A 26,243-nucleotide genomic window follows, 5' to 3' on the forward strand; every position below is an offset into this window, starting at 1 on the left:
TCTGACAGATACCTTATAATCCACAGCTGTAAAGGATTGCTTGTTTAAAGTAGTAATTTTGTTACAATTGAGTTGCCAATTTTTCTATAAGATTTAAGTATTTTATTCATCTGACTAATATATCTCTACATAAAGAATGCCTCAGGTCTCAACACTTTGGCTGTGTATATGGAGAGCTTATTAGGGAAGAAACCATCTGTCTGCAGAAAGCAGTCAAAATGTGTCTTCTACTTTGTGCAACATCTGAGCCATGCCTTTGTTGTCAGGGTAACTCCAGGCCTCTGCAGCCTCTCAAACAGGACTTACTTCATTAGTACTCTAGTTCATTGGCCTGTCTGTCGATTGAGCTAGCCCAAGGGGCAAATGAGAGTTTTATATTTTCTTTTTAATTCTATGTGTTTGTTTTGTTTTCATCCCCTTTGGAGGCAAATAGCTGTATTTTTAGCTTTCCTGTTTCTATTTTCCCCCATCAGACTCCATTCCACTCCCAGAATCTGTTTGCTTTGCCTGTGTTTTCCACTTTTTGTATTTACCTGATTGATTTTGAACCACTTCATAAATTGTTTACTATATCAAGATTCAGCAGGGACCTGACTGGTGTGGCTCAGTGGTGGAGCGTCAGCCCCTGAACCAAAGGTTTGTGGGATCTGTTCCAGGTCAAGGGCACATACCTGGGTTGCAAGTCCTTCTCCTGGCTCCAGTCAGGGCACATGTAGGAGACAACCAGTTGATGTGTCTCTTTCACATTGATGTCTCTCCCTCTCCCTCTCTCTCCCCTCCCTTCCACTCTCTCTAAAAATCAATGAAAAAATATCCTTAGTGAGGATCAATAGAAATAAATATTATTAAAAAAAAGATTCAGCAGGTTTTTCTACCTCCTACTACCCAGTCTATACCAATATAAGAATCCCTTTTATATGGCTTACTAGAGGCCTGGTGCACGAAATTCATGCGTGGGGGGGGGGTGTCCCTCAGCCCAGTCTGCACCCTCTCCAATCTGCCTTCCTCATTGCCCCTAACCCCTTCTGCCTGCCAGCCTAATCACCCCCTAACCACTGCCCTGACAGCCTGATTGATGCCTAACTGCTCCCCTGACTGCCCTCCCCTGCAGGCCTGGGTCCCCCCCAACTGTCCTTCCCTGCATGCCCGGTCGCCCCCAACTTCCCTCCTCTGTTGGCCTGGTCCTTCCCAACTGCCCTCCCCTGCTAGCCATCTTGTGGTAGCCATCTTGTATCCACATGGGGGCAGTCATCTTTGACCACATGGGGGCAGCCATCTTGTGTGTTAGAGTGATGGTCAATTTGCATATTATTCTTTTATTAGATAGAATTAGATAGGATAGAGGCCTGGTGCATGGGTGGGGGCCAGCTGGTTTGCCCTGAAGGGTGTCCCGGATCAGGGTGGGGGTTCCCTTGGGGTGTGGGGCGGCCTGGGCGAGGGGCCTGTGGTGGTTTGCGTGACAGCCACACCCCCTGGCGACCCAAGCGGAGGCCCTGGTATCTGGGATTTATTTATCTTCTTCAATTGAAACTTTGTAGCCTTGAGCAGAGCCAAGTCTCCTGCTCGTTCTGTGGCCACAGCCATTTTTGTTGAGATTTATTTATCTTCTATAATTGAAACTTTGTAGCCTTGAGTGGAGGCCAAGGCGGGCCAGAGCAGACAGAAAGCTTGGCTTCCTCCATTGCCCGGGGCAACTCAAGCCTCCTTCTCTCTCTGTGGCCGTAGCCATCTTGGTTGGGTTAATTTGCATACTTGCTCCTGATTGGCTGGTGGGTGTGGCTTGTGGGTGTAGTGGAGGTATGGTCAATTTGCATATTACTCTTTTATTAGGTAGGATGCTATTCACAATCCTGGTCTAACTGTGAGCAAAAAGGGGAGTTATTTTAATCTAATGAAACTCACTATAAGGGTGGTTTCTTAATTTGGCCACAGGGTCCTTGACTGTGGGACCATCCTGCTGTTGTCTTCATGCTGTTCTTTCTTCCCCTCTCCAATCCTGCTTTGTAGTGTTGAAAATCATTGAGCATCCTGTTTGTTCTGAGTCACTGAGGATGAACATCTGGTAACATCTTCACCCTACTGCCTTTATTTTATGAGAATCATCTTGTCACTGATGTTTCATGACTTTAGGTTGAATTTATTAGGTGTGAAGGATGCCCCCGGTCGCCCCCAACTTCCCTCCTCTGTTGGCCTGGTCCTTCCCAACTGCCCTCCCCTGCTAGCCATCTTGTGGTAGCCATCTTGTATCCACATGGGGGCAGTCATCTTTGACCACATGGGGGCAGCCATCTTGTGTGTTAGAGTGATGGTCAATTTGCATATTATTCTTTTATTAGATAGAATTAGATAGGATAGAGGCCTGGTGCATGGGTGGGGGCCAGCTGGTTTGCCCTGAAGGGGGCATCCTTCACCCTGTATTCTAACTATTTTAGTTGGTATTAGAATGACATTAGGAATACCTTGATCAAGAATGCAGAGAATAAATGTGTAGACTTAAATGAGCCTGTTACTTAGTATCTCTTATGCTTAGCATTGAAAAGTAACATTTTTTAAATTTCTCTAAGCAGTATCCTTATTAATTTATTAAATAATTTGATTTATTTTTGTAGAATTTATCATTAGTAGAATCTTCAACATACTGCTTACCTGGAAAAGTATCACTGAGTCAAACTTCTGAATGCTCTATTAACATTAGACACGTGGGTTCTTAATTGTCAGAAGTTCAGATTTAGCAGTACAGAATGGAAAGATAATCAGACTTTTTTTAAAAATATATTTTATTGATTTTTTACAGAGAGGAAGGGAGAGGGATAGAGAGTTAGAAACATCAATGAGAGAGAAACATCGATCAGCTGCCTCCTGCACACCCCCTACTGGGGACGTGCCCGCAACCAAGGTACATGCCCTTGATCGGAATCGAACCTGGGACCTTTCAGTCCGCAGGCTGACACTCTATCCACTGAGCCAAACCGGTTTCAGCTAATCAGACTTTTTGAGCATGAATAAATAAAATGAAAATCTTAAATTAAAAACTAAAGTGGAACTTTGCATTATATATGTCCTATTTTAGTCAGGATATCATTATGATAAAATGTGTATATTTACATTGATAAAGGGAAAATATATATTTTTCTATGCTTGTGCTAGAAAACAAATATATTTTTCTGAATACTAAAGGTTTGTTCTATGAAGTTAGAAAATGATAAATGTGCTCCAACAGACTCTAAACAGATTATAATAGCTATTTTTTCCATTGTCTCTTAAGCTTATGAACATTATGATTTACACTGACATGCCCATGTCATTTGTTGATATAATTACTTTTAAATACCCTCAAATCAGGGGAAAAAGCAAGGAAACAGTTAATTTGAATGATACTGAAACACATGAAAATAATTTTGTGATTTGGCTGAGAGAAATCTTTATATTCTATTCATGTATTTTTACGTCATTTCTAGAGTATGTCTGCAGAGTATTTTTTATTTCACTTCAGTTAGCTGTGATATATTACTCGATAGATGAATAATATTTTGTTGTTAGAGTGCAGATATAAGGTATGATGAAATTTCATATTAAAAACCACTAGGTGAAAAGACTGATAATAAAGGTCATTAGAAATTGCTAGGGTTCTGTGTTTAGTTCAAGCCATATTTTTCTTCCTTGAGATCCCATTAATCACATAGCAGATAGTGATCTACAATTTCTGTTTCTTATTATCTTATGTGTTGTTGTTGTTTTTTATTTTTTTGTGAAGTTCAGTTTCTTCTCTTTTAATCCATCTACTTCTTAATAAAATGTGTTCACTAGTAAACCCCTTGAGAAATTTTCATGTGTCAAAACCCCATATTTTCACTGGTTGCCAGTTCCTAATGATGTTTTACACATTGCCTACATGTCTAGTTATAATCACCTTTAAATAATTGTTTCCATTCTTGATATAATGCTCCTGTGAATCTTTTCTCACTTTTGGTTATGCACATTAAATATGACCATGTAAAATTAATTACTACACTAGTTCCTGCTCAAAGTGATTAAGTTAATTGAGGGGCACAGAGCATACATTATTTTCCTTACTGATGGTTCCCAATGACTTCTCCTACCTTTGTCTCACAATAATTCAGTAATATAATATTAAGCAGAAAATCCAAGCTAGCAGATTTAATAGAAATGACAGAGATTGTAACTTTCCTCCAAAGATGTTTAAATGCAATATCTTTCTAAGTGTGCCTATCTATACTAATTTTTTCCATTTTTAAATCAAATTATATATGGTGAGGATGCAGGGCAACTGGAACTTCTTGAAATTCCTGAAAATAACATATTGGTGAAAAGTCTTTGAAAAATTTCTAACAGTATCTATTCAGCCTGAACATATTTATATCTTAGACTCAACATGTCTATTTCTGCTATATACTCAATAGAAATGAATTCTTGTGTCCACCAAAAGACATATACAAGAATAGTATTCAGAACTTTAGTTTCAATGCCCTAAAACTGTAAATAAGCCAAATGGACATCAATAATAAAATGGTAAACAAGTTGTGCTATATTCCTAAAAAATAAATTAAAAAGCATTAATAACTGGCATGCAAAACAATATGGATGAATTTCACAGACATGATATTGAGTTAAAAAATTATGAATAGTGGTGTATGATTCTATTTATATGCATTTGCATAAGCTAATCTATTAGACATCAGAATATGGTTACTCTCAGAAGAATACTGACTGGGCCTTTATAATATAATTTTCACACACCAATGTATAACAGAAAAATTTACCAAATTGTTTTTTTGAAAATACAATTTTTCTTTGTCATTTTGTCTTCTTGTAGTGTCCTGAATTTAAAAGACCCAGAGACATTGCAGTTGACTGGGTAGCAGGAAATATTTATTGGACTGATCATTCTAGAATGCACTGGTTCAGTTACTACACAACCCACTGGACCAGTCTGAGGTATTCTATCAACGTGGGGCAGCTCAATGGTCCCAACTGCACCAGACTTTTAACAAATATGGCTGGAGAACCCTATGCTATTGCTGTAAATCCTAAGAGAAGGTAAGCTAATGACTTGGTAATTTATATTTCATGATATAAGCATCCATTTTTAGAGACTGTTCAGCTTGTGCTCTGTAGTTTTATTTCTGTAATGTGTTCAAAGATAATAGGTTCACAAGGCTTCTGAAAATCCCTCTATTTTTCTTGTACAAAAGCACACTCATGTTATTTTTACACAAATTGAGGAGCAAATATTTATTTACTTATTTATTTCTAAATACATTTTATTGATTTTCTACAGAGAGGAAGGGAGAGGGATAGAGAGAGCTAGAAACATCGATGAGAGAGTAACATTGATCAGCTGCCTCCTGCACACCCTACACCGGGGATGTGCCTGCAACCAAAGTACATGCCCTTGACTGAAATCGAACCTGGGACCCCCCAGTCCGCAGGCCGACGCTCTATCCACTAAGCCAAACCAGTTAGGGCCAAATATTTATTTTTTTCTGAAAGGTTGCAAAAATATACATTCTCTGTGTGTGTGTTTTATGTTTCATTTCAGAATAATGAAACTAATGTGATAAACATATTACCACTATAGTGAATCTAATACTGAATTTTTGTAACATTAAATATAATGCTTTGTGTGTGTGTGTGTGTTTTATTTTTGTTTATTGTTGAAAGTATTACAGATGTTTCACTTTTCCTCCCATTGGTTCCCTCCTCTCCACTCCCAAACCCTCCACAGGCCTTCACTGCACTATTGTCTGTGTCCATGGGTTATGCATATATGCATATAAGTTCTTTGGTTAATCTCTTCCCCTCCCCCCCTTCCCTATGCTCCCATGTCTCTGGGTCTATTTTGTTTGGCAGTTTATTTTGTTCATTAGATTCCACATATAAGTGAAATCATGTGATATTTGTCTTTCTTTGACTGGCTTACTTCGCTTAGCATAATATTCTCCAGATACCTCCATGTTGTCTCAAAGGGTAAAAGGTCCTTTTTTATTGGACTGATCATTCTAGAATGCACTGTCTAGAATGCATAATATTCCATTGCATAAATGTACCACAGCTTTTTTATACACTCATCTACAGATGGGCACTTGGGCTATTTTCAGATCTTAGCTATTGTAAATAGCACTGCTATGTATATAATATAACATTAAACATATTGAATGTAGAGTGTTCTCATGTTTTAGCTATTTGTGATAATAAAAGATTAAGACATATTATGTATAAACAAATTTGAACAATTTAACACAACCATTTAATTTCTTTTACTAGAATTTTTTCATTCTTTACTCTTTTTCTTTTTCAATTATAAGCAATGACCAAAAAGTAAGTAGGGAAATCTTAGGTAAAAATCCTGATCACCCAAAAAGTGGATCATTGGATGCTGAGTAAAAAGAATCAAATGTTATTTACTTAGCAAAATTAGGCTGTGTGGTATCTTCTAAATGGAGAATGATATCCTTCTGAGAAAGTACTTTTAAAAAATGAAGCAGTAATAAAATGAATATTCTTTCACAAGAGGATAGTTTTAAGTGTTAAAATACTTTTCTTCTAAAATGTTAATGAATTTTTCAAAATTGAACTTTTAATATCAAGTAATAAACAATAGTGCATATTATTAAGCAGTGCCTCTCAAATTTTAGAGCATAGTTAAGACCATTTAAAATTTTGATTTCTGGAAGGTTCCTTTTCTGTAGCTTTAGAGTTGGGTCCAGAAATCTGCTTTTCAGGGTCTCTGGGGTGTTTCTGATGCTCATGATCTGAAGAAATACTATGTTTTACAGTACAATTGGGTTATAACAGCACATCACCAGGCTAACCAACTTGACCTATGTTTTCAGGATGATGTATTGGACTGTTGTTGGGGACCACTCCCATATAGAAGAAGCAGCCATGGATGGCACTCTGAGACGAATTTTAGTCCAAAAGAATTTACAGAGACCCACAGGTATGATGTATTTCTGACATAGTCTAAAATTTTATCAGAATTCTAAGCATATTAATGTTACAAGTCTTTAGTTTTGTTGGCAATATAATCATTTTTACAAGCAAATAAAATAATTTATAGTACAACATTATGAAAGTCATTAACATTTCATGTTGTATTTTTCCAACTAAAAGTCAGGTTCTTATCATACTGCAGTGATATTATGGGGATATTATTTGAAAATTGCCTTAAGTTTTAAGGCCGTTAGTAGGATTTCAGATGAATAAAATTCTGACAGTTTATAGCAATGTATCAGAATATTTTTACATTTAAATGTTAATGATGTTGTGGTAGATGGTAGTATTATTAGAAGATGAGAAACTAAATGGGCAAAGAACTGGGAAAACATAGATAATATTTGTGAAAGGCAAGTTTGATGATGCCTTGCTTTTTTATTCTCAACTTTCAACCTGGCTTTAATCTGTCTCCTAACTATGTTGGCTACTCTACAATGCCATCTACACAGCCATGTTGCCTACACTACAATGTAATCTACACAGCCATGTCATCTATACTACAATGTCATTGATACTATAATGTCATCTACACTGAAATGTCATCTACACTACCATGTCATCGACACTACAATGTCATCTACACTATCATGTCATCGACATTACCACTCCACACTCTCCGTACCTCCAGGACTGTTCAGGAGCTCAGGCGTGTGTGTGTGTGTGTGTGTGTGCCCCTCCCTGTTCTTTCTCTGACTCCATTTTTCTCCCAGCCTTCCACCTACACTTCCCTTCCAACTTTTGTATATTAACTATATTTTACCCATCTTGTAAGGTCTAACTTAAGCACTTCTTCCTCAATAAAACATTTCAGACTATTGGAGTCTAGGGGACTTTGTGTCACCTACCCCTGCCTACTACACTTCCATCAAAAGGATAGAATACACTTTCTATAGCACATATTATTTAATAGTTATGCTTTGTAATAGCTTTTGTAGTTGAAATTTTATATTTTACACTTATATTCTTATTAACTTTTAATGTGCCTTATGCCTTTTCCTCCAACTAGATTGTTTTTACTCTTTATGGGAATGAGCAGTCTTTGGGATTTAGTTCATTTATGTAAGTGTGTCTCCGTTCAGTGATTTAACAAGTACTAATTGAACACCCACCTGGTGCCAGAAATTGTTCCAGATGCTAAAGAAATAAGATCCTACCCTTGTGAAAAGAGTCTGATTCCCATGAAACATACCTTCCTGTACAGAAGAGAATAGATATTATGCTTCATGTCGGATAGTTATAAGTGCTATATGGAAAAAAACATACTAAGGATGGGTAGTTATGGAAATACTATTTTATTTATTATTATCAGAAAAGGTATATCTAGAAAGGTAATATTTGAAAATATCACAATAAATCATGATGGCAAGTCACATGTATATGTGAGGAAAGACCATTCTAAGCAGAGGGAACAGCAAGTTCTGAGTTAGGAATGAGCTTAGCCTGTGTCAAAAAATAGCAAATATGTTTGTATGCATAGAAGCATATGGAAGTGGTAGAGATGAGAGTTGCCAGGTGGCCAGGGGGCCAGAGGCAGATCATCTAGATCCTGGAACACACTGATAAGCCCTGGATTCTGTTCTAGCTCTAAGGGGAGCCATTGGAGAGTATTGAGGAGGAGAGTGGCATATCTGCTCAAACACCATTTTCATTGTTTACAGACCTTTGTACTTTTTTCTTAACTTAATATTTTTTTACCAATTTTAGACTTATAAACAAGTTGTAAAATTACTTCAGAAGTTATCTGATGTTAACATTTACATAATCACAGTATATGTAATATTTTCACTTTAAGGAATGATGCAGCAGCAGTTTATAGAAGGGCACGTAGGAGGGTGCTTTGAAGGGAGCTTGAGACAGGAATTCTTGCAAAGGTTACTTAGGAAGGGACTGCAATTCAGGAGAAACCTGTAAAAGTTGGAGAAAGGGAAAGAGCCCAGGAAGACTGTGCCTCGGGTAAAGTCTAGTCTCAGCTTGAGCCACAGGGTATGCTTCGGAGTATAAATCCCATGACAGGCAAGGGGTCATCTTTTTATATTTCCCAGAATCATTGCTTGGCCTTTGGGCCCTAACTTCCCAAGCAGGCTGCTGCAGGCAGCTGAGCATAGCTCCCTAGCAGTCCTTAGCTGCTAAAAGCAGGAGATGGGTAGCCTGCCTAGTAATGGAAATTTGGGCTGGGTCCCAGTGTCTTTTACAGTGGGCTAAATGAAGTGCATATACTGACCATCTTCCATGTGCTAACCATTCTGCTCAGTACTATGGGGAATTTAATGATGAACTTGGCACAGTCCCTTTTCTTGAGGAGTTTACATTTGAAAAGACACAAAACTGAGGCATGAACAGAAGTACCTACAGTTTTGGCAAAATATTGGAATCGTTACATACCTGGTAATAGTATGGAAGTTCAGAATCAAGAAAGATTATCTCCAGTGATCAACAGACAAAAAGCAAAACAAACAAACAAACAAAAATATGTGAAAGGTATCTCTGGAAATAGTGTTTAAAGAGTGGATAGATATTCGAAAAGTGGGCAGATAATCCATCATGGTGTAGTGTTTATGAAGGTTTTCTTTGGAGCCAGATACATCTATTTGTTTATTTAATTCTGGGGGATCACTTATTAGCTATGAGATCTCAGAAATGAACTTATTATCTTCAGAGTTTGATTTTATCATTAAAAAAGCAAGAGGTAATAATAATTAACGTAAAATATTGCTGATTGTGTTAAATGGCATAGCACTCTGAACCAGGGCCTGCAATGTGGAACGCGTGGCATGCTTCATGATGACAGGAGTCTGGGTGCACCTGGAAGAGGGCAGGTCAGGTGAAGTAACATGAGCTGAGAATAGAGGACTTTAACTGCTAAGGTGTTTAGACATGATTTATTTAGTCAGTAATGAACCTCTGTACAGTTCTGATTCGAAGAGTGATGTGAATAATGTAGGGTATGTTGCGGTGGTAGCACTGTGCCAGTAAAAGAAATAGATACAGAAACTAAAAGGCCAGTTAAGAGTCAATTGAACTGTCTCCTGGAGAGTGGAGAAAGCACAACTAGAACAGTAACAGTGAATACACTCAAGAGGATGTATGTGGGAGACAAAGTAGAATGAGAGTAGTAGAATTTATTGAATGCATATGAGAATAGAGGGATAGGAAATATCTCCAATAGATTAGAGTTAGTCATACAAGTATTTTCATTCATCTCTCCTTTCATTCAAAAAATATTGTCATTCACTATATGCCAGGCACTGCTAGTCATCTGAAATATGGGCCACTGCACGCCTGGACATTATAGTCTAATGTGGGGTGACTCTAAACACAAACCAAAAATGTGTGTGTGAGTGCACACATGCACATGTGTGTAAATGGCTCTTATGGAGAAGAGTGGGATGCTGCAGAGGTATCCCTTTGATTATAGTGGGGAGGAGAGGCTTTTGGAGGATGGTTGATTGTTAAGAATAATTGCTAGGTGATGTGAAAGGATGGGTGTAAAATGTTGTTACAACACAAAGTAAAGAACAGGTCAGACAGTCCTGAGGTAGAAAATGGAATTGAAAGAAAGCCAAAGAGCATAGTAAACAAATTGGAAAGTGGCATGAGATAAGACTTAGGGAGGTGCATAGGGGCCAGTCCATGCAGGGTCTTAGAGACCATGGAAAGTACCATTGACTCATGTTAAGCAGATAATAAGACCTGTTCAGACATCCCTAAGGCCATGCCAAGAAGGTAGTTGGTGTAAGGCTCTCTACTCCTTTTCTAGTGGGTATATATGAGTTTTCTTCTCAGCAACTCTGCTCTGAAACTCTGCCCCACATACAGGAGTAGACTCTTAGAAGCCTCTTATTTATTATTTCAACTTATAGTTATTGTGTGCCTAACCTATGTCAAGCATAATTCTAGTCACTTAGAATATAGGAGTGAATACACAGTTGTCACTCCCTGTCCTCCCAGTGCTTGTAGTAGAGGGCAAGGGCTGAGATGCCAGCAGTAAAAATACAATATTTAAAGAGTAAATTATAAAGTAAATTATGAGGTATTTAGTGCTATGAAGAAAAGAATGAAAGTAAAGTAGTAAGAAGGTCAAGAATGGAGGGCTTACATTTGACCCAGTGATCCCACTTCTAGGAATATATCCCAAGAAACTAGAAACACCAATCAGAAAGGGTATATGCACCCCTATGTTCATAGCAGCACAATTTACAATAGCTAAGATTTGGAAACAGCCCAAATGCCCATCAGCAGATGACTGGATCAGAAAACTGTGGTACATCTACACAATGGAATACTATGCTGCAGTAAAAAGGAAGGAGCTTCTACCATTTGCAACAGCATGGATGGAGCTGAGAACATTATGCTAAGCGAAATAAGTCAGTCAGAGAAAGATAAATATCACATTATCTCACTCATTTGTGGAATATAATGAACAACATAAACTGATGAACAAAAACAGATCCAGAGACAGAGAAGCATCAATCAGATGCTCAAACCTCAGAGGGAAGGTAGGGGAGGGTGGAGATTAGGGGTAGGGGTCAACCAAAGGACTTGCATGCATGCATATAAGCGTAACCAATGGACATAGACACCAGGGGGGTGAGGGCATGAACAGGAGTGGGGTGGGGAGTAATGGGGGGGGGGAAGGACACATATGTAATACCTTAATCAATAAAAAAAGAAAGAAAAAGAAAGAATGGGGGGCTCAGTTTGCAGTATAACATTTTTAAGTCACTAGAGTGGCATTTGAGCCCAGATTGTGTGGTGCTGTCACTCAGCCACAGGCAGATGGTGCAGGTGTGGATGCAACCCAAGCTGAATCAATCAGAAGGAGACATCTCACAAATAACTGAAAATTTTAGTTCTGGCGTTCAAAGCAGAAGTAGAAATTTAGTTTGGAGAATTACCAACAGAAAGCTGATATTTAAAGTTGTTAAGATGGACAAGGGAGGGGAAAACAAACAGACTTCTTAGGGTAGAATTTTGTGAGATGCTTGTATTTGGAGAGTAAAAGATCAAGGGTAAGCTCTGCAAAGGGGTGTGAGAATAGGAGCCAAGCAACAGGAGTCAGTGTCATCACAGCTAAAGAAAAAGTTTCAATAGGAAGATGATACATACAATTGGACACAGCATAGTGTCTTATGCAGGAAATATGTAGTAGTAGAGAGAGCACAGCCTTCCATTTATATGGGAGTTAAATGGAGCAACCTGCAAAAACTTTTGAACATCAATTTTCTCATCTTTGATAAAATGTGTTGATAATATTTACCTTACCTGTAATTGGTGTGCTTAAAAATAATTATGTGTTGAATGAATGAAGAGATGAATACCTACCATTTTAGCCTATGATATGGTTGTAATGCCTCTTTTAAAAAATGATACACCTTTTTTATTATTGGGAACTATATTAAAGACAAGAAGCATTCTCTATCTTCTGTTTCAATCAATTGTGAGGTGGTTGAGTAGTATGTTCCATGAGAATAGGAAAGTGATCTGTTCTGTTCTATACTCCAAGTCTAGTTCTTGGCAAAGTATGTTGTCAGGGAGCTGCCTTATGAATATAGATTTTGTTCATGAATGTTGTGTCAGATCAGAACACTTTCCAGTTTTCCCTCCAGTAGAAGGGCATGTAAAATTACGTAAATTTAAGTACCATACTATTTGTTTTATAGAAGCTTATTTATGTTGCCTGCAGCTCCCCCCAGATTGTGGCAACATTGGAGAGAATAAAGAATTACACGCTGGTCCTTGGACTAGTCTTAAATTATTTGATTTATTCAGCAAATTGCTTTATCCTTGGCCAACCAAAGATGTCTAAGTAAATAAAATAGATAAAACTTAAGGGCTATTATGCAATTCTTTGATGCATTTATTTTACTAACGTTCATAAATAAATATGGTATGCATATATGTGTATATATGTGCATATATGTACATATATATGGAAAATACGTTTAATGTAATTTGGAAACTAAGATTATAAGTAGGCAACCTTTCTTTAAAAATTTTAACAATTTTTGAAAATAAATTTGACATAGAGGTAAGTATTTAATATTTTGGACCTCTTATCACTGCTTAAATCAAGAATATTGTAGTTCACATTTGCTGGTTATTACTACCTTATAAATCTTGGCTTTTATTTAACACAGAACTATATAATCTTATTCTCTATTTCGGAAAACACAGTAATTTTAATGTACAGCTCTTTCAAAAATCTTCTCTGTGAACTATTACATTGGTACTATGGTAATTTCTCATATGATTTTTTCTTTTTTAATTAATTAATTAGTTAATTAATTAATTTACTGGTATTGCCATTTATCCCCTCTATGCCTTCTTCCACCTCCACATCCACACTCCCTCACAATCACCACACAGTTGTCTATGTCCATGAGTTCTCACTCTTTTTTGTTCAATCCCTCCACCTCCCCTCCCCAAACACTGCTTCCCTAGCAGAGCTGTCTGCCTGCTCTCTTTCTATGAGTCTGTATTTTGCTAGGAAGTTCAGCTAGTTCATTGAGTTCCACACATGAGTAAAATCATATGGTGCTTGTCTTTCTCATAAGATTTGCCTTTTTATTTAAGACCTTAGTAAAAATAGGGAAACTATTGAGAGGACAACCTTAGAAAATTTCAGAGTTCAACCAAAGTGAAACTCAAAAATTGCTAAAATGCAATTGTTGTCTTTGTATCATGGGAGATGTTAAGGAAATGACTACATGATTGGATTCTTTATTGTGTATTCCTAAAACTTAGTGAGCCTGTGCCTTTGTCTTCTATAAACCCTCCGAACTGTGATTCCATTATATTTTTTAGACATAGTACATCATTTTATTTTCAATTTTCTGTACTTACCCTGACTTGGTTCTACATATGCATCATATTCAGTTTAGATAAGAGTGATTTTCTTTGAAGTTGACTATCCCCCTGCTTCATTATTGGTTCTTTAAGACAAAAAAAAAAAAAAAAAAAAAAAAAAAAAAAAAAAAGATGTGCTATTTTAAAGATATGGACTAAGTTTTTTTTGTGTGTGTTGTGTTTTTTTTTTTTTCATAGAAACTTGACTCTCATCTCTATAATGAGAAAAGTTAGTTGATTCCTTTATTAACTTTTTAATTTGAAGACTATGTCTTTTATTAAAGGGCTAAGGAAAAACCAAAATCATCGATTTGTGGAATTTTTGGAATATAAATCCCAGGCAACTAAGTGCTTTGTTATGTAATTTTTATCTAGATGTAACTCCATTGGATTATATAGTATGTGACCAGAGTAGATAAAGATGGTACATTTTAGACAAGCCTAGACTAATAGTGCAATATATGACACTTTTGAGAACTTTTTACTACTGATGAATCTGAAAAAAACAATATTGGTAATTAAGTTGGATTACACACCATTGTTATCTTTTCTACAATTAGAATATTTTATATATTTAAATATAAAGATGTATTTTGTGGGGCACAGCTTTTATTTTAACCTACTTCATTATTGTATTACATAGGTAGAAGAGAAAGAATAGGGTTTCTATGCCTTCTTAGACAACTTTGAAGTATAATGGCAGCAGCAGGAAACTGGATCTTATTATGGTTCATGTTCCTCATAATTATACATGCAAAAGCAAAAAAATAGTTCCCAACATGACTTCAAACAGCAAATTAATCATCAGGCAGAAACTAGTAAAATGTGGACCATTAGTAACTCATTGTTTTAAGTATGAAGTTATTTCTAGAGGTTGATTGGACATACACCATCCTTATGTCCTGCTTAAGGAGCAATATTTATGTTTAGTTTGATTACATTTGGGCTCAACCTACCTACTTAATTGAAGAATTATTCCCAAATGATGTTCACCATGATTTTTTATTTACTCTGATTGTTAAATGTTGGGTCATCTACACAGGAATACAATTAGCACAAATTCAGAAATACCTTTCATTTAGTTGCCTTGCCATTGAGGTCTATCTCAGTTGCTTATTGAATATTCTGATTGGAAAAGCTCTTTAACATTCAGATGCCAGTGGTATTTTGCTTGCACTGTATTGTCAGAGTATGCACTTCCTCTTATCTAGAGATTAGCTATATCACAAAAATTAAATATCTACAGCAGTGAAAATTTATTATAGAATACAGGTATTATAGATCTTTCTCTTCTATATTGAAGGAACATTACTTAAGATATTCTATGTGTCGATGATATTTTTGCAAGATAATGGCCAGCTTTAATGACATTATAAAATGTTCAAAATTAAATTAAATGAATAACAATGCACTAAAATAATATGTGATAAAGCATTTTTTATCACATATTATTTTAGTGCATTGTTATTCACTAACAGATACTGATGATAAAAATGAAGACAAGCCAGCTCAGAGGAAGGTGATGATTAAAGAAAAATAATTACAGAGAAAAATTTAAGCACAAATAGAACTTTAAGGAATTTACTATCCATTCTTCTCCACTTAAGCATCTTTAATCTATTTAAATATCTGCATACATACAGATGTCTCACACCACTATAGACCAGCTCTAAATGGGTGAAAATATCTTACAATTAAGCCCATCAAACTTTTATGTACTGAGAAATTTACCTCAAGAGATTCAAAATATAACTAATTATATTGAATTATTTTTAAATTTGGATAAGCTATTTAAATTTATATATATATATATATATATATATATATATATATATACACACACACACACACACATACACACACACACACACACTGAGTGGCCAGATTATTATGATCTCTGAACGCATAATAATCTAGCCACTCAGTGTATATCCTATATAATAAAAGGCTAGTATGCAAATTGTCCCCTTGACCAGGAGTTCGACCAGCAGGCTGGCCGGCTAACCGCTCATGTCCCCTCCCCCTGGCCAGGCTGGCTGGATCCCACCCATGCACGAATTCATGCACCAGGCCTCTAATATATATATTTATATACACTGAGTGGCCAGATTATTATGTGTTCAGAGAACATAATAATCTGGCCACTCAGTGTGTATATATATATATATATATATATATATATATATATACACACACACACACATACACACACACACACACGTAAAATAAAAACTAAATATTATGGAAAAGTCTTTTAGAAAATAGCCTTAACAGTCCAGCTAGCATGACTCAGGGGTTGAGCATCGCCTTATGAACCAGGAGGTAACTCTTCGATTCCCGGTCAGGGCATATGCCGGGTTTCAGGCTCGATCCCCAGTGTGGAGAGTGCAGGAAGCAGCCGATCAATGATTTTTGCTCATCATTGATGTTTCTATCTCTCTCTCCCCCTCCCTTCCTCTCTGAAGTAATAAAAATATTTTTAAAAAATTAGCCATAACAAATAAATCAGTTAAGTGTGGAAAGGAAGGGTACTTAGGATAGCTTTTCCTATGTGAAATAAGATTTTTGCTCCAGCTTATTAAATAAATTACATGTAATCTATGCACATGTACAATAATATAGATTATGTAATTTCTATGATGCTTGAAGAGAAACATTAATAATAATTATACATTAAGAAGCAAAAACATAATTTAAATAATATAAAATTATCTGTTGTTTGTCTGTGTGTGTTGATTTTGCAGGGCTGGCTGTGGATCATTTCAGTGAACGGATATACTGGGCTGACCTTGAGCTCTCCCTCATTGGTAGTGTTCTATATGATGGCTCGGACTCTGTGGTCTCTGTCAGCAGCAGACAAGGTTTGTGAAGAGCTTTCATTATTTCTTTTAATTATTTTGAGAGAATTAAATATGGGTACGTAAATATAAGTATGAAAGCTTTAAATTTTTGATTTCTTCAAATCCTTTCTTCTTTCAACTTGTAGCTCTTACTATTGATTATAATTTTCATTCTTACTAGAATAACAAAGATGCCAAACCACAAAAACTTCTTAACTCTAGACAAAAATGGTCCATCACTACCTAGATTCAGAAAATAATAATTTAGTTGCTTCTGAAGATATCCCATTCTAAGGGGAACATTTCAAGTAGTAAAGATTAGCATCTGTGAAAACTCATTTTTATTTCAAATTACAGTGATAACAAGCAGAAAATACATTACTGCATATAACAAAATATGATGATAAAATTATTATTATTATTATACTAGAGGCCAGTGCATGAAATTCGTGCATAGTAGGGGGGTCCCTCAGCCCAGCCTGCAACAATGCCAGCGACCCACGCCACAGCCGGCCTCTGGCCAGAGGCCCGCCTGCCCTCCCTCCCTCCGCGGGCCGGGGCACACAGGACGCTGGGGCCCATTGCCGGGGCAACGCCGCCAGCATCCAGCACCCCAGCTGCTATGGGCACCTCCATCTTTGTGATGGAGTGATGGTTAATTTGCATATTACCCTTTTATTAGATAGGACGTAATTTATAGCAATACTTTTATGCAAGGCAAAAGTAGTGTGTAAAAATTACAACCTACTGCCACCCCCAGTGACCTCAGTATCTACTTGTGCACTTCCGTGCAGCACCCTTTTTGTCTCCACCTCTGTGCCTGCCTCCTATTTTCCTCTCTCTCACTTTCTGACTCCTGTGTGGCAGCTTCACTTCTTTCTGTGAACTTAATTTCTTTTTTTTTTTCTACCACAACCTCTCCCTTGACTTACCACAGATGATTTTTCATAATATGCACTTGACATTTTTATATGTACATATTTTATTTAATGAGCACAGTTTTGCTCCTTTAATAAAAAAGCAGAGATGTTGAAAGAAAAATAATTAAATTGATTTTTTATCGTGCCTTTGCCTAAGTATGAGTTTTTGTATGGTGACCATGGATGGACTAATATAATTCCACATTTCTGAAATAAGAAATGTTTCAGCTTAAGGGTGTATTTTACTATTTCAAAGAACATTGAAAAATATACATGTTTAAAACACATTTTATGTTTTACAAACTTTAGATAATAGGTGAAATACAGGATGAGCAAAAGTAAGTTTACAATTATGAATACACAAAACATAGTTTATTCTTTTATTTGTTAATTATTGTATTATGCACATGTACAATAATATAGACTATGTAATAACTAAATAACTGTAAACCTACCTTACTTGCTTTAAATTTCAGCACCAAATGTTTTATTAATTATTCTTTTTGCAATTAAATAAGTCATTTCTTAACATGAGAAAAATAATGCTCTCTATTATTTTTAGCCAAACAAGTCAAATGTGTAATTACCATTTGCCAGTTTGTTTGCTTTTGTTTGTTTATTTGTGTGTTTTTTACTTTGTTTCCAAAACAGACAATAGTAACATCAAATTTTTTATTTTACTCTTTATTTTTGAATTTTATTTTATATATTTTTTTTCTTTATTGGTTAAGGTATATACATATGTGTCCTTATCCCCCCATTGCCCGCCCCCCACCTCCTCACTCATGACCTCACCCTCCTGGTGTCTGTGTCTGTTGGTTAGGCTTATATGCATGCACACAAGTCCTTTGGTTGACCTCTACTCCTTACCCCCACCCTCTCCTACCTTCCCTCTGAGGTTTGAGCATCTGATTTATGCTTCTCTGTCTCTGGATCTGTTTTTGTTCATCAGTTTATGTTGTTCATTATATTCCACAAATGAGTGAGATAATGTGATATTTATCTTTCTCTGACTGGCTTATTTTGCTTAGCTTAATGCTCTCCAGTTCTATCCATGCTGTTGCAAATGCTAAGAATCAACTCAGAATGCTTGATAAATTTGTAATTCAGGTAACCTATTTTGATCATTAATTTGATCCAATTTTAGAATTGTATGAACTGCCTGTTTTTTGCAAAAAAATAACATTGGCCTGTGAGGCTTTTCTTTTGACAGCAAACTGTAAGGCAGGGAAAATTACACTGCGTCTGAAGCACCTATAAGCCCTAAGCAAACGCTTTGTGGTGGTGATGATGATAAAAGTGATGATGAAATGTTTGTTATGTTCTGAGTAACATATTTAATATTGCACATATCCCTAAGGCAAATAAATTAATTCTAATAACCTTACAGGTAATGTTTAAAATATTCTAGTTCAGAAAGAGTTTTTCTAAACAAGAGTAATAAGGTTTTCTATAAGATTTTGGATAAATTTAGTTTTTTAAATCTGAGAATTCACATTGCAACTTTTATAGCTCTACCTTTTAAAAATTCTAGGCTTGCTACATCCACATAGGATTGATGTCTTTGAAGATTATATATATGGAGCCGGACCTAAAAATGGTGTATTTCGAGTACAAAAATTTGGCCGTGGTTCAGTAGAGTACCTAGCTTTAGATGTTGATAAAACAAAAGGTGTTTTAATATCTCATCGCTATAAACAGCTAGACTGTAAGTATAATATTTTATACAATTGTCTATATTGGTAGATTTTCTTTCTTATGACTCTCAAAAGAAAGTATTTTTTAAACTGCCTTAACTATTTCAATGTCTTAACCCCAGTAACTTAAGTAACTTTAATTTTTATATCACCAGACTTTAAATTACCAAAATCAAGATACAAATAATACAAAAATTTTCGTGTGTCATAACAAATATGAAAATGTCAGTATTTGCTGTGTTTTCTTGTTATTCAACTTGACATTGTTTTTTTGTAATGTCTCATTCATTTTGTTATAAAATTCTTTTTTTATATATATATATTTTATTGACATTTTACAGAGAGGAAGGGAGAGGGATAGAGAGCTAGAAACATCGATGAGAGAGAAACATCGATCAGCTGCCTCCTGCACACCTCCCACTGGGGATGTGCCCGCAACCAAGGTACATGCCCTTGACTGGAATCGAACCCAGGACCCTTCAGTCCGCAGGCCGACGCTCTATCCATTGAGCCAAACCGGTTTCGGCTTGTTATAAAATTCTTAATAAAATCTTGTGATTCTGTAGACAAGTAAGGAAATTCATTATTAGTCAGTTTGACTTTTTCTTAGTGATACCCAAGTGACAATTATATCTCTAACATGCCATCCTTAGATGTATCTGAGGAGAGCTTTCTCAAGGGTTGTTTTATCTGATTGTTCATGACTTTTATTGTTACTTTCCCTCCCAGAAGGGAATTGGAAAATAAGGGATGCTGTTATCTTGACGGTATATTTTGAACACAGCTATCAAAAATATTGACAACCAGAGTAAAAATGTGTCTGAAATTCCAATGTCCCATCTCTATGTATGAGTTCATGCTTCAAGAGAATGTTTAAGATTTATTTATAATTAATCTTTAAGGCAAATAGAAAGGGATTTAATCTCATTTGGTGCAATGATCTGGAAAGGTAATAAAGATATTTATCCAAATCAGTGATGGAAACAATTAAAACAATATATAGTCCCCTAAAAACGTTCTCGAATTCTATCTCAAGTTTTGCTGCTCTTTACCAGTCATCTGACATATATGGTTCCAAGGTTAGTAATATCTTTCCCCCTATTAAGGGGACCAGTAAGATTGAAATGAGATAGTTCCAGCAGAAACTTGATGTGATTTCTTATCAGGGTTGCTAATTTCATCATTTCACCTTATTGAATTTCATGTTCTTGAAACCTATTGTATTTATAGTTATGCATTTCTTTGTTTTCTTTTAACCAGTACCCAATCCTTGCTTGGATTTAGCATGTGAATTTCTCTGTTTGCTGAATCCTTCTGGGGCTACCTGTGTGTGCCCGGAAGGAAAATATTTGATTAATGGCACCTGCAATGATGACAGCCTGTTAGGTAGGTAAACTTCATTATGTCGATAAATAATGAATTCATCTGTATGATACATTTTTACAACTATTGACACTGAGCAGAACTAGCTACTCAGTCATCAATGTACTTACCTTAATAGCATTGCTTCTTGAATACCTCCATAAACTGTTCTTCTGATGATAACTTTCTATTCATTCATTCTACATTTATTCACAAAGCTGCATTGAGCACTTACTATGCATTTAAGAGTAGGTTAAGAACTTTGAAGTCACACACAGATCAAAATGTATTTTTATATAGCTCATATATCAGTGAAGATAGTATTTCTGAGCATGCCATTCTGCTATCAGTTTAAACACAAGCCCCAAATTAATTTGGTCATTCAACAAGTTTATATTGAACAACTTCTGTGTGCCAATACTAATTTAGAAACTGGTGATTAATTTATAAAGAGTCGGAGTGTCCTCTGTGTAAAATTTGACTAACAATAAATATTACCACTACCATTAAGAAATATTTTGAGGGTTATGAGCAAAGCATAACACTAATTTAGAAACTAATGACTAATTCAGAAACAAAACCTCCAAGATATCTGCACTCATGAAGTTAATAATTTAGAAACTAGAGGTTGAAACAAACATTAAAATAAATTGAAACATAACTTCAATTGCTGACAAGTATTAAAGAACAAAAAATTAAAAAAACACAAATAGTGTGATCCCTTATATTTGAGAATTAGCCATATTGAAGAATAAAATTACTATTAAGGAAAAAAGAAAATTAACAGTAAATTTTATGTCACAGACAAAAATATATGCTCCAAAATCCCTTGAGGATCAAAGCAAACATTATAGCGTGAGTACACACTTAGGGTCTTTACAAAGCAAGGTTTCCACCTGCTGTATCTCCCTCTGTTAGAATGAACCCCTCACAGGAATGCTGTGTCTTTGCCCTCACTCAGCATCTTCACCCCCATATCATTTCTCATTGTTCTTTTCTGGGATTACATACAATCTGAAGACTGTTGCCTTTTCAAGACACTAAATATCTAAAACTGTCATAACAATTGTAAGATAGTTGTATTCCTTAAGCATTGGCTAGGCAAAGGTGAAAAAGTTACAAAGATGAAATGAGGAATGACATAAATAGCAATCAATAAATACTTATATGGATAGTAATATAAGCCACAGAAATGACAGAGTTAAAATTTCTATGAGGATTCAGATGATTATTCAATTAGAGAATTAATTATAATCTATAATCATAAAAGCTTAATATGCTAATTAGACCGGAAGTCCTTCCGGAGGAAGCTGGGGCTCCGAGGGAAGCCTGGGGCACAGGTGCCTGCCAGTGGCTGAAGGAAAGCCCGGGTCCTGGGTGCCAGAGGGAAGCTGGTGCCAGCAGTGGGGGGAAGGAAGGCCTACTCTTGCATGAATTTCGTGCATTGGGCCTCTAGTTTTCTATATAATATAACTGTAGAACAAGGTCTTTAAAGACAAATTGGATTTAGATTAAGTGGAAATGAGGGAACAGAACATCGAAACAGACAAAATCACTTGAAAAGGCATAAAAGTATGGTATGCAAAGAAAATAATGAATCTTTTATTTCAGTTGGTGTGTAGGATGTGTGAAGTGCTGTTGGGGTAGCAAGGTTGGGAGTTCTTAACAGTTAAATGTGAATTGTGATTGGTGTTTTGGATGTGTCTGTTAGGGCCAGTCCTTGAAAAGAGATGCTTTCACTGGCATCTTCCCATCCAGAGTAGCTGTGAGCTCAGTTGTGATGGTAGAATAAGAGAATTAAATGAACATCTTCAACCACTACCAGGGCATGTTTCACCTGCTGCTCTGACGTGCTCATATAGCTAAACTGCATATGGCCACATATTTTGCTTAACTTCTCCAAAACAGATTTTTTAAAATGTCAACAATTTACAAAGTGATCCTCCCGATCATTTTAGTACCCAAATGTCACCATGCATACTTATTACAATATTATTGACTCTGTTCCCTATGCTGTACTTTACATTCCTGTGACAATTCTGTAACTATTAATCTGTACTTCTCAACCCCTCCCCCTTTTTTATCCAGCTCCCCAACCTCCCTCCCATCTGGCATTCATCCATTTGTTCTCTGTATCTATGAGCTTGTTTCTATTTTATTTGTACCTGAAACTAATATAAAATAATATTGAATGTCAACTGTAATTGAAACATTTTTAAATAGATATTTTTTATTGATTTCAGAGAGTAAGGGAGAGGGAGAGAGAGAGAGATAGAAACACTGGTAATGAGAGTGAATCATTGATCGGCTGCCTCCTGAACACCCCACACTGGGGATCAAGCCCACAACCCAGGCATGTGCCCTGATTGGGAATCAGACTATGACCCCCAGGTTCATAGATCCATGCTCAACCACTTAGCCATACCAGCTGGGCTGAAATATTTTTTTAAATGGAAGTTTTAACCAACATGGGGAGTGAAGAGCATGTAAAATAATGCAGCAGAATGTGAGAAGGAAAACTTCATTCAAAATAAAATGCATGTCTTTTGTATTACCCTTAAAAAAAAGAAAATGTCATCAAATTCTTTCTTGTAGAAGATGTATCACATTTTTGTCAGTTCCACACACACTCATAACTAGCGTTTTCATAGGTGCCCCCTATCTATCATATCTACTTATACTATTGTTTGTGTGTGAGAGACCCTTGGGAGAGAGATTAGGATTCTATACATAAGAATACACTACTGATGCTATCAAAGTGACTGTTTTGTTGGCTCAGATGTTGTGTGTTTTTTAAAAATGTATTTATGTTTTTAATTTATTTTTATTCTTGGAAATATTACAGATGTCCTGTTTTTTTGCTCACTGACCCCTCTACCTCCCCCCCCACCGTGCACTCCCCCAACCAGGCCTTCACTACACTATTGTCTACGTAGATGGGTTATGCACATAGTATATGTTATGTGCTTTTTTAATGATCAAGTTGTAGACAATCTTTCTTGCTTTTCCTTTATAACTAGACATTGCTATCTTTTCTACATAACCCTCCTTGTTTCCCCTATGATTAGTAAAGATTATTTATTCAATAATCCAAATTCAAAAACACAGGAAGAACTTGGCCTGGGGCAGGGCTGATGGGGAGCTTTGGATTAGGTCAAGATCTATCTATCACTTAACCAGTGTGTCCCTGTTCTCCCTCAGTCTCATTTTCTTCTGTATAAAATTGGACTAACAATAAATACTACTACTACTACTGGTAATAATAAATAAAAATTTTGAAGACTTATGAGCAAAGCATATTGTAAGTATGTTATATGTATACGAGAGGCCTGGTGCACGAATTCATGCTTGGGTGGGGTCCCTTGGCCTGGCCGGTGATTGGAGGCAATTGGGGCCAATCATGGCCAGAGGGCTGGGGGGAGGGACTGCGGGAGGTTGGTCGGCCACAGGAGGTTGGCTGGGGGATCACACTGACCACCATGGGGCAGCTCCTGCATTGAGCGTCTGTCCCCTGGTGGTCAGTGAACATCATAGCTACCAGCTGGTCATCCGGTCATAACGGTTGCTTAGACTTTTATATATACAGTATAATTTCATTTAATAATCACAAAATCCCAATGACACTATGCTGTTAATACTCCTATTTTTGCTGATAAGAACATTGTAGCATGGAGAGGATCAATGGAATGTCTAACATCCTATATAATAAAAGCCTAATATGCAAATTATCCCCTCAACTGGGAGTTCGACTGGGAGTTCAATCCTCCCCCTGGCCAGTCCTGCCCCCAATTGCTCCCCCCCCACCAATTGGGGGCAGGCTGGCTGGCCAACTGTCCACGGCCCCACCCCCGATCACACCCCCACCCCTACCCCGATCAGGGGCCGAGCTGAGCAGCCAATCTCTGGTGTCCCCTCCTCCTGGCTGGCCGGACCCCACCCATGCACCAATTTGTGCATCTGGTTACTTAATAATTATGGTGCCTGGCAGAACCTAGGCATTTCACACTCTAACCCAGTGGTTCTCAACCTTTCTAATGCCGCGAACTTTTAATACAGTTCCTCATGTTGTGGTGACCCCATAAAATTATTTTCATTACTACTTCATAAATGCAATTTTGCTACTGTTAATGAATCATAATGTAAATATCTGTGTTTTCTGATGGTCTTAGGCGACCCTGCTAGCGGTTCTCAACCTGATAAGCAGGGTCACCTAAGACCATCAGAAAACACAGATATTTACATTACGATTCATTAACAGTAGCAAAATTACAGTTATGAAGTAGCAACGAAAATAATTTTATGGTTGGGTGTATTAAAAGGTTGCGGCATTAGAAAGGTTGAGAACCACTGCTCTAACCCATCACACAATATACCCCAGTGCCTTCATATCATGTCCAAAGTCATTGGAAATATGATAAATAACATACATAAGTCAGACTTACCCAAATCCTAAAAATTTTTTAAGAGATTTCAACTTTACTGTCTCAACCCTGCTTGAAAGGCATGATCACAGAAACCTTGTCAAAGTTCACATTGTATCTTAAAGAAAATGTTATATTTCACATAATCAGAGTGTTAAAAAAAATATTCACATGGCCTTCTACACATATGAGCCTTGGTAATAGACAGATTGGACCACGTCAGTTAGGAATATACATAAGTGTATTTCAGAATTATTGATTGGTATAGATAAATGCCAATTATTTTTTTCTGACATTAACATTTGATATTGCCAAATTTTTCAGCTATTCATAAATACTTATCTTTCTCTAGCTGCTATTGTTAAATAGTGAGCATGCCGAATACCTTTAATCTTCATGTACAAAATTTGAAATTCTAATGTTACTCTTTATTGGGGAAGTATGCACCAGCTCTTTCCTATAGTTGATTACAATTACTGGAGCTTGGCTTCTTGGGGTGATTTAGTTATTGACAAAAGCAGCCTTTTTCGTTATAAAGTGATTGCAGTGAGGTTTTGAAAGAATGTAACTCCACTTACATTTCATTAGGCAGTGTTAGATTTTTAAATTTTTGGTACCTAAAAAAAGTACATTATAGAAATGTACATGCCTTAATATTTAGAGATTTTGAATACCTATGTGGTTTACATAGAATATCTACAGGTGAAAATAAGCCCTCCCATAATCCTAATTGTGATAATGAAACCTTAAATATTCACAAATCCAATTAGGATATTTCATGCTGTATGAGTTGGAAATGTTTGGGTAAATTTTAAATGAAGCAAGCATCTTTGTACTCTAGATCTTTCTTGAGAATCTGACCTCTGGATTTAACTCTTTGCTGGAGATTGTCACTTGCATTTACATAGTTGTTTCCAATTCTATGTCCAAAACTAAATCACCCCTTCAATTCCTGTTACCCTTGGGTCAAAAGCTGAAAAACTATCCTTAATCTTTCCTTGCCCTCTTTATAAAGCACCACTGGGATTTTTACCTTCTAGTTACCTTCAGTGCATTCCCCTTTATCCATGCCACATTACCATATTTGGGGCCATCATGGTATGTAGCCTGCATAATTTAAACAGAGTCCCAGTAGTCGCA

At 36.4% G+C, this 26,243-nt stretch overlaps 1 protein-coding gene across 2 annotated transcripts in view; it reads left to right on the top strand.

The window, feature by feature from the left end:
- LRP1B (LDL receptor related protein 1B) overlaps positions 1-26,243 on the top strand; it is a 1,782,191-nt gene that overhangs the window by 1,667,163 nt on the left and 88,785 nt on the right. For both annotated transcript variants that reach the window (XM_080670835.1, XM_080670834.1), the window contains exons 78-82: positions 4,835-5,058; positions 6,855-6,961; positions 16,608-16,724; positions 19,158-19,331; positions 20,581-20,706. In XM_080670835.1, coding sequence (XP_080526961.1) covers positions 4,835-5,058; positions 6,855-6,961; positions 16,608-16,724; positions 19,158-19,331; positions 20,581-20,706 — 748 coding nt within the window. The remainder of the gene's footprint in view (positions 1-4,834; positions 5,059-6,854; positions 6,962-16,607; positions 16,725-19,157; positions 19,332-20,580; positions 20,707-26,243) is intronic.

The sequence above is a fragment of the Plecotus auritus genome, assembly GCF_963455305.1.
Source record: "Plecotus auritus genome assembly, chromosome: 5".
In the NCBI taxonomy this organism is placed as follows: Eukaryota; Metazoa; Chordata; class Mammalia; order Chiroptera; family Vespertilionidae; genus Plecotus; species Plecotus auritus.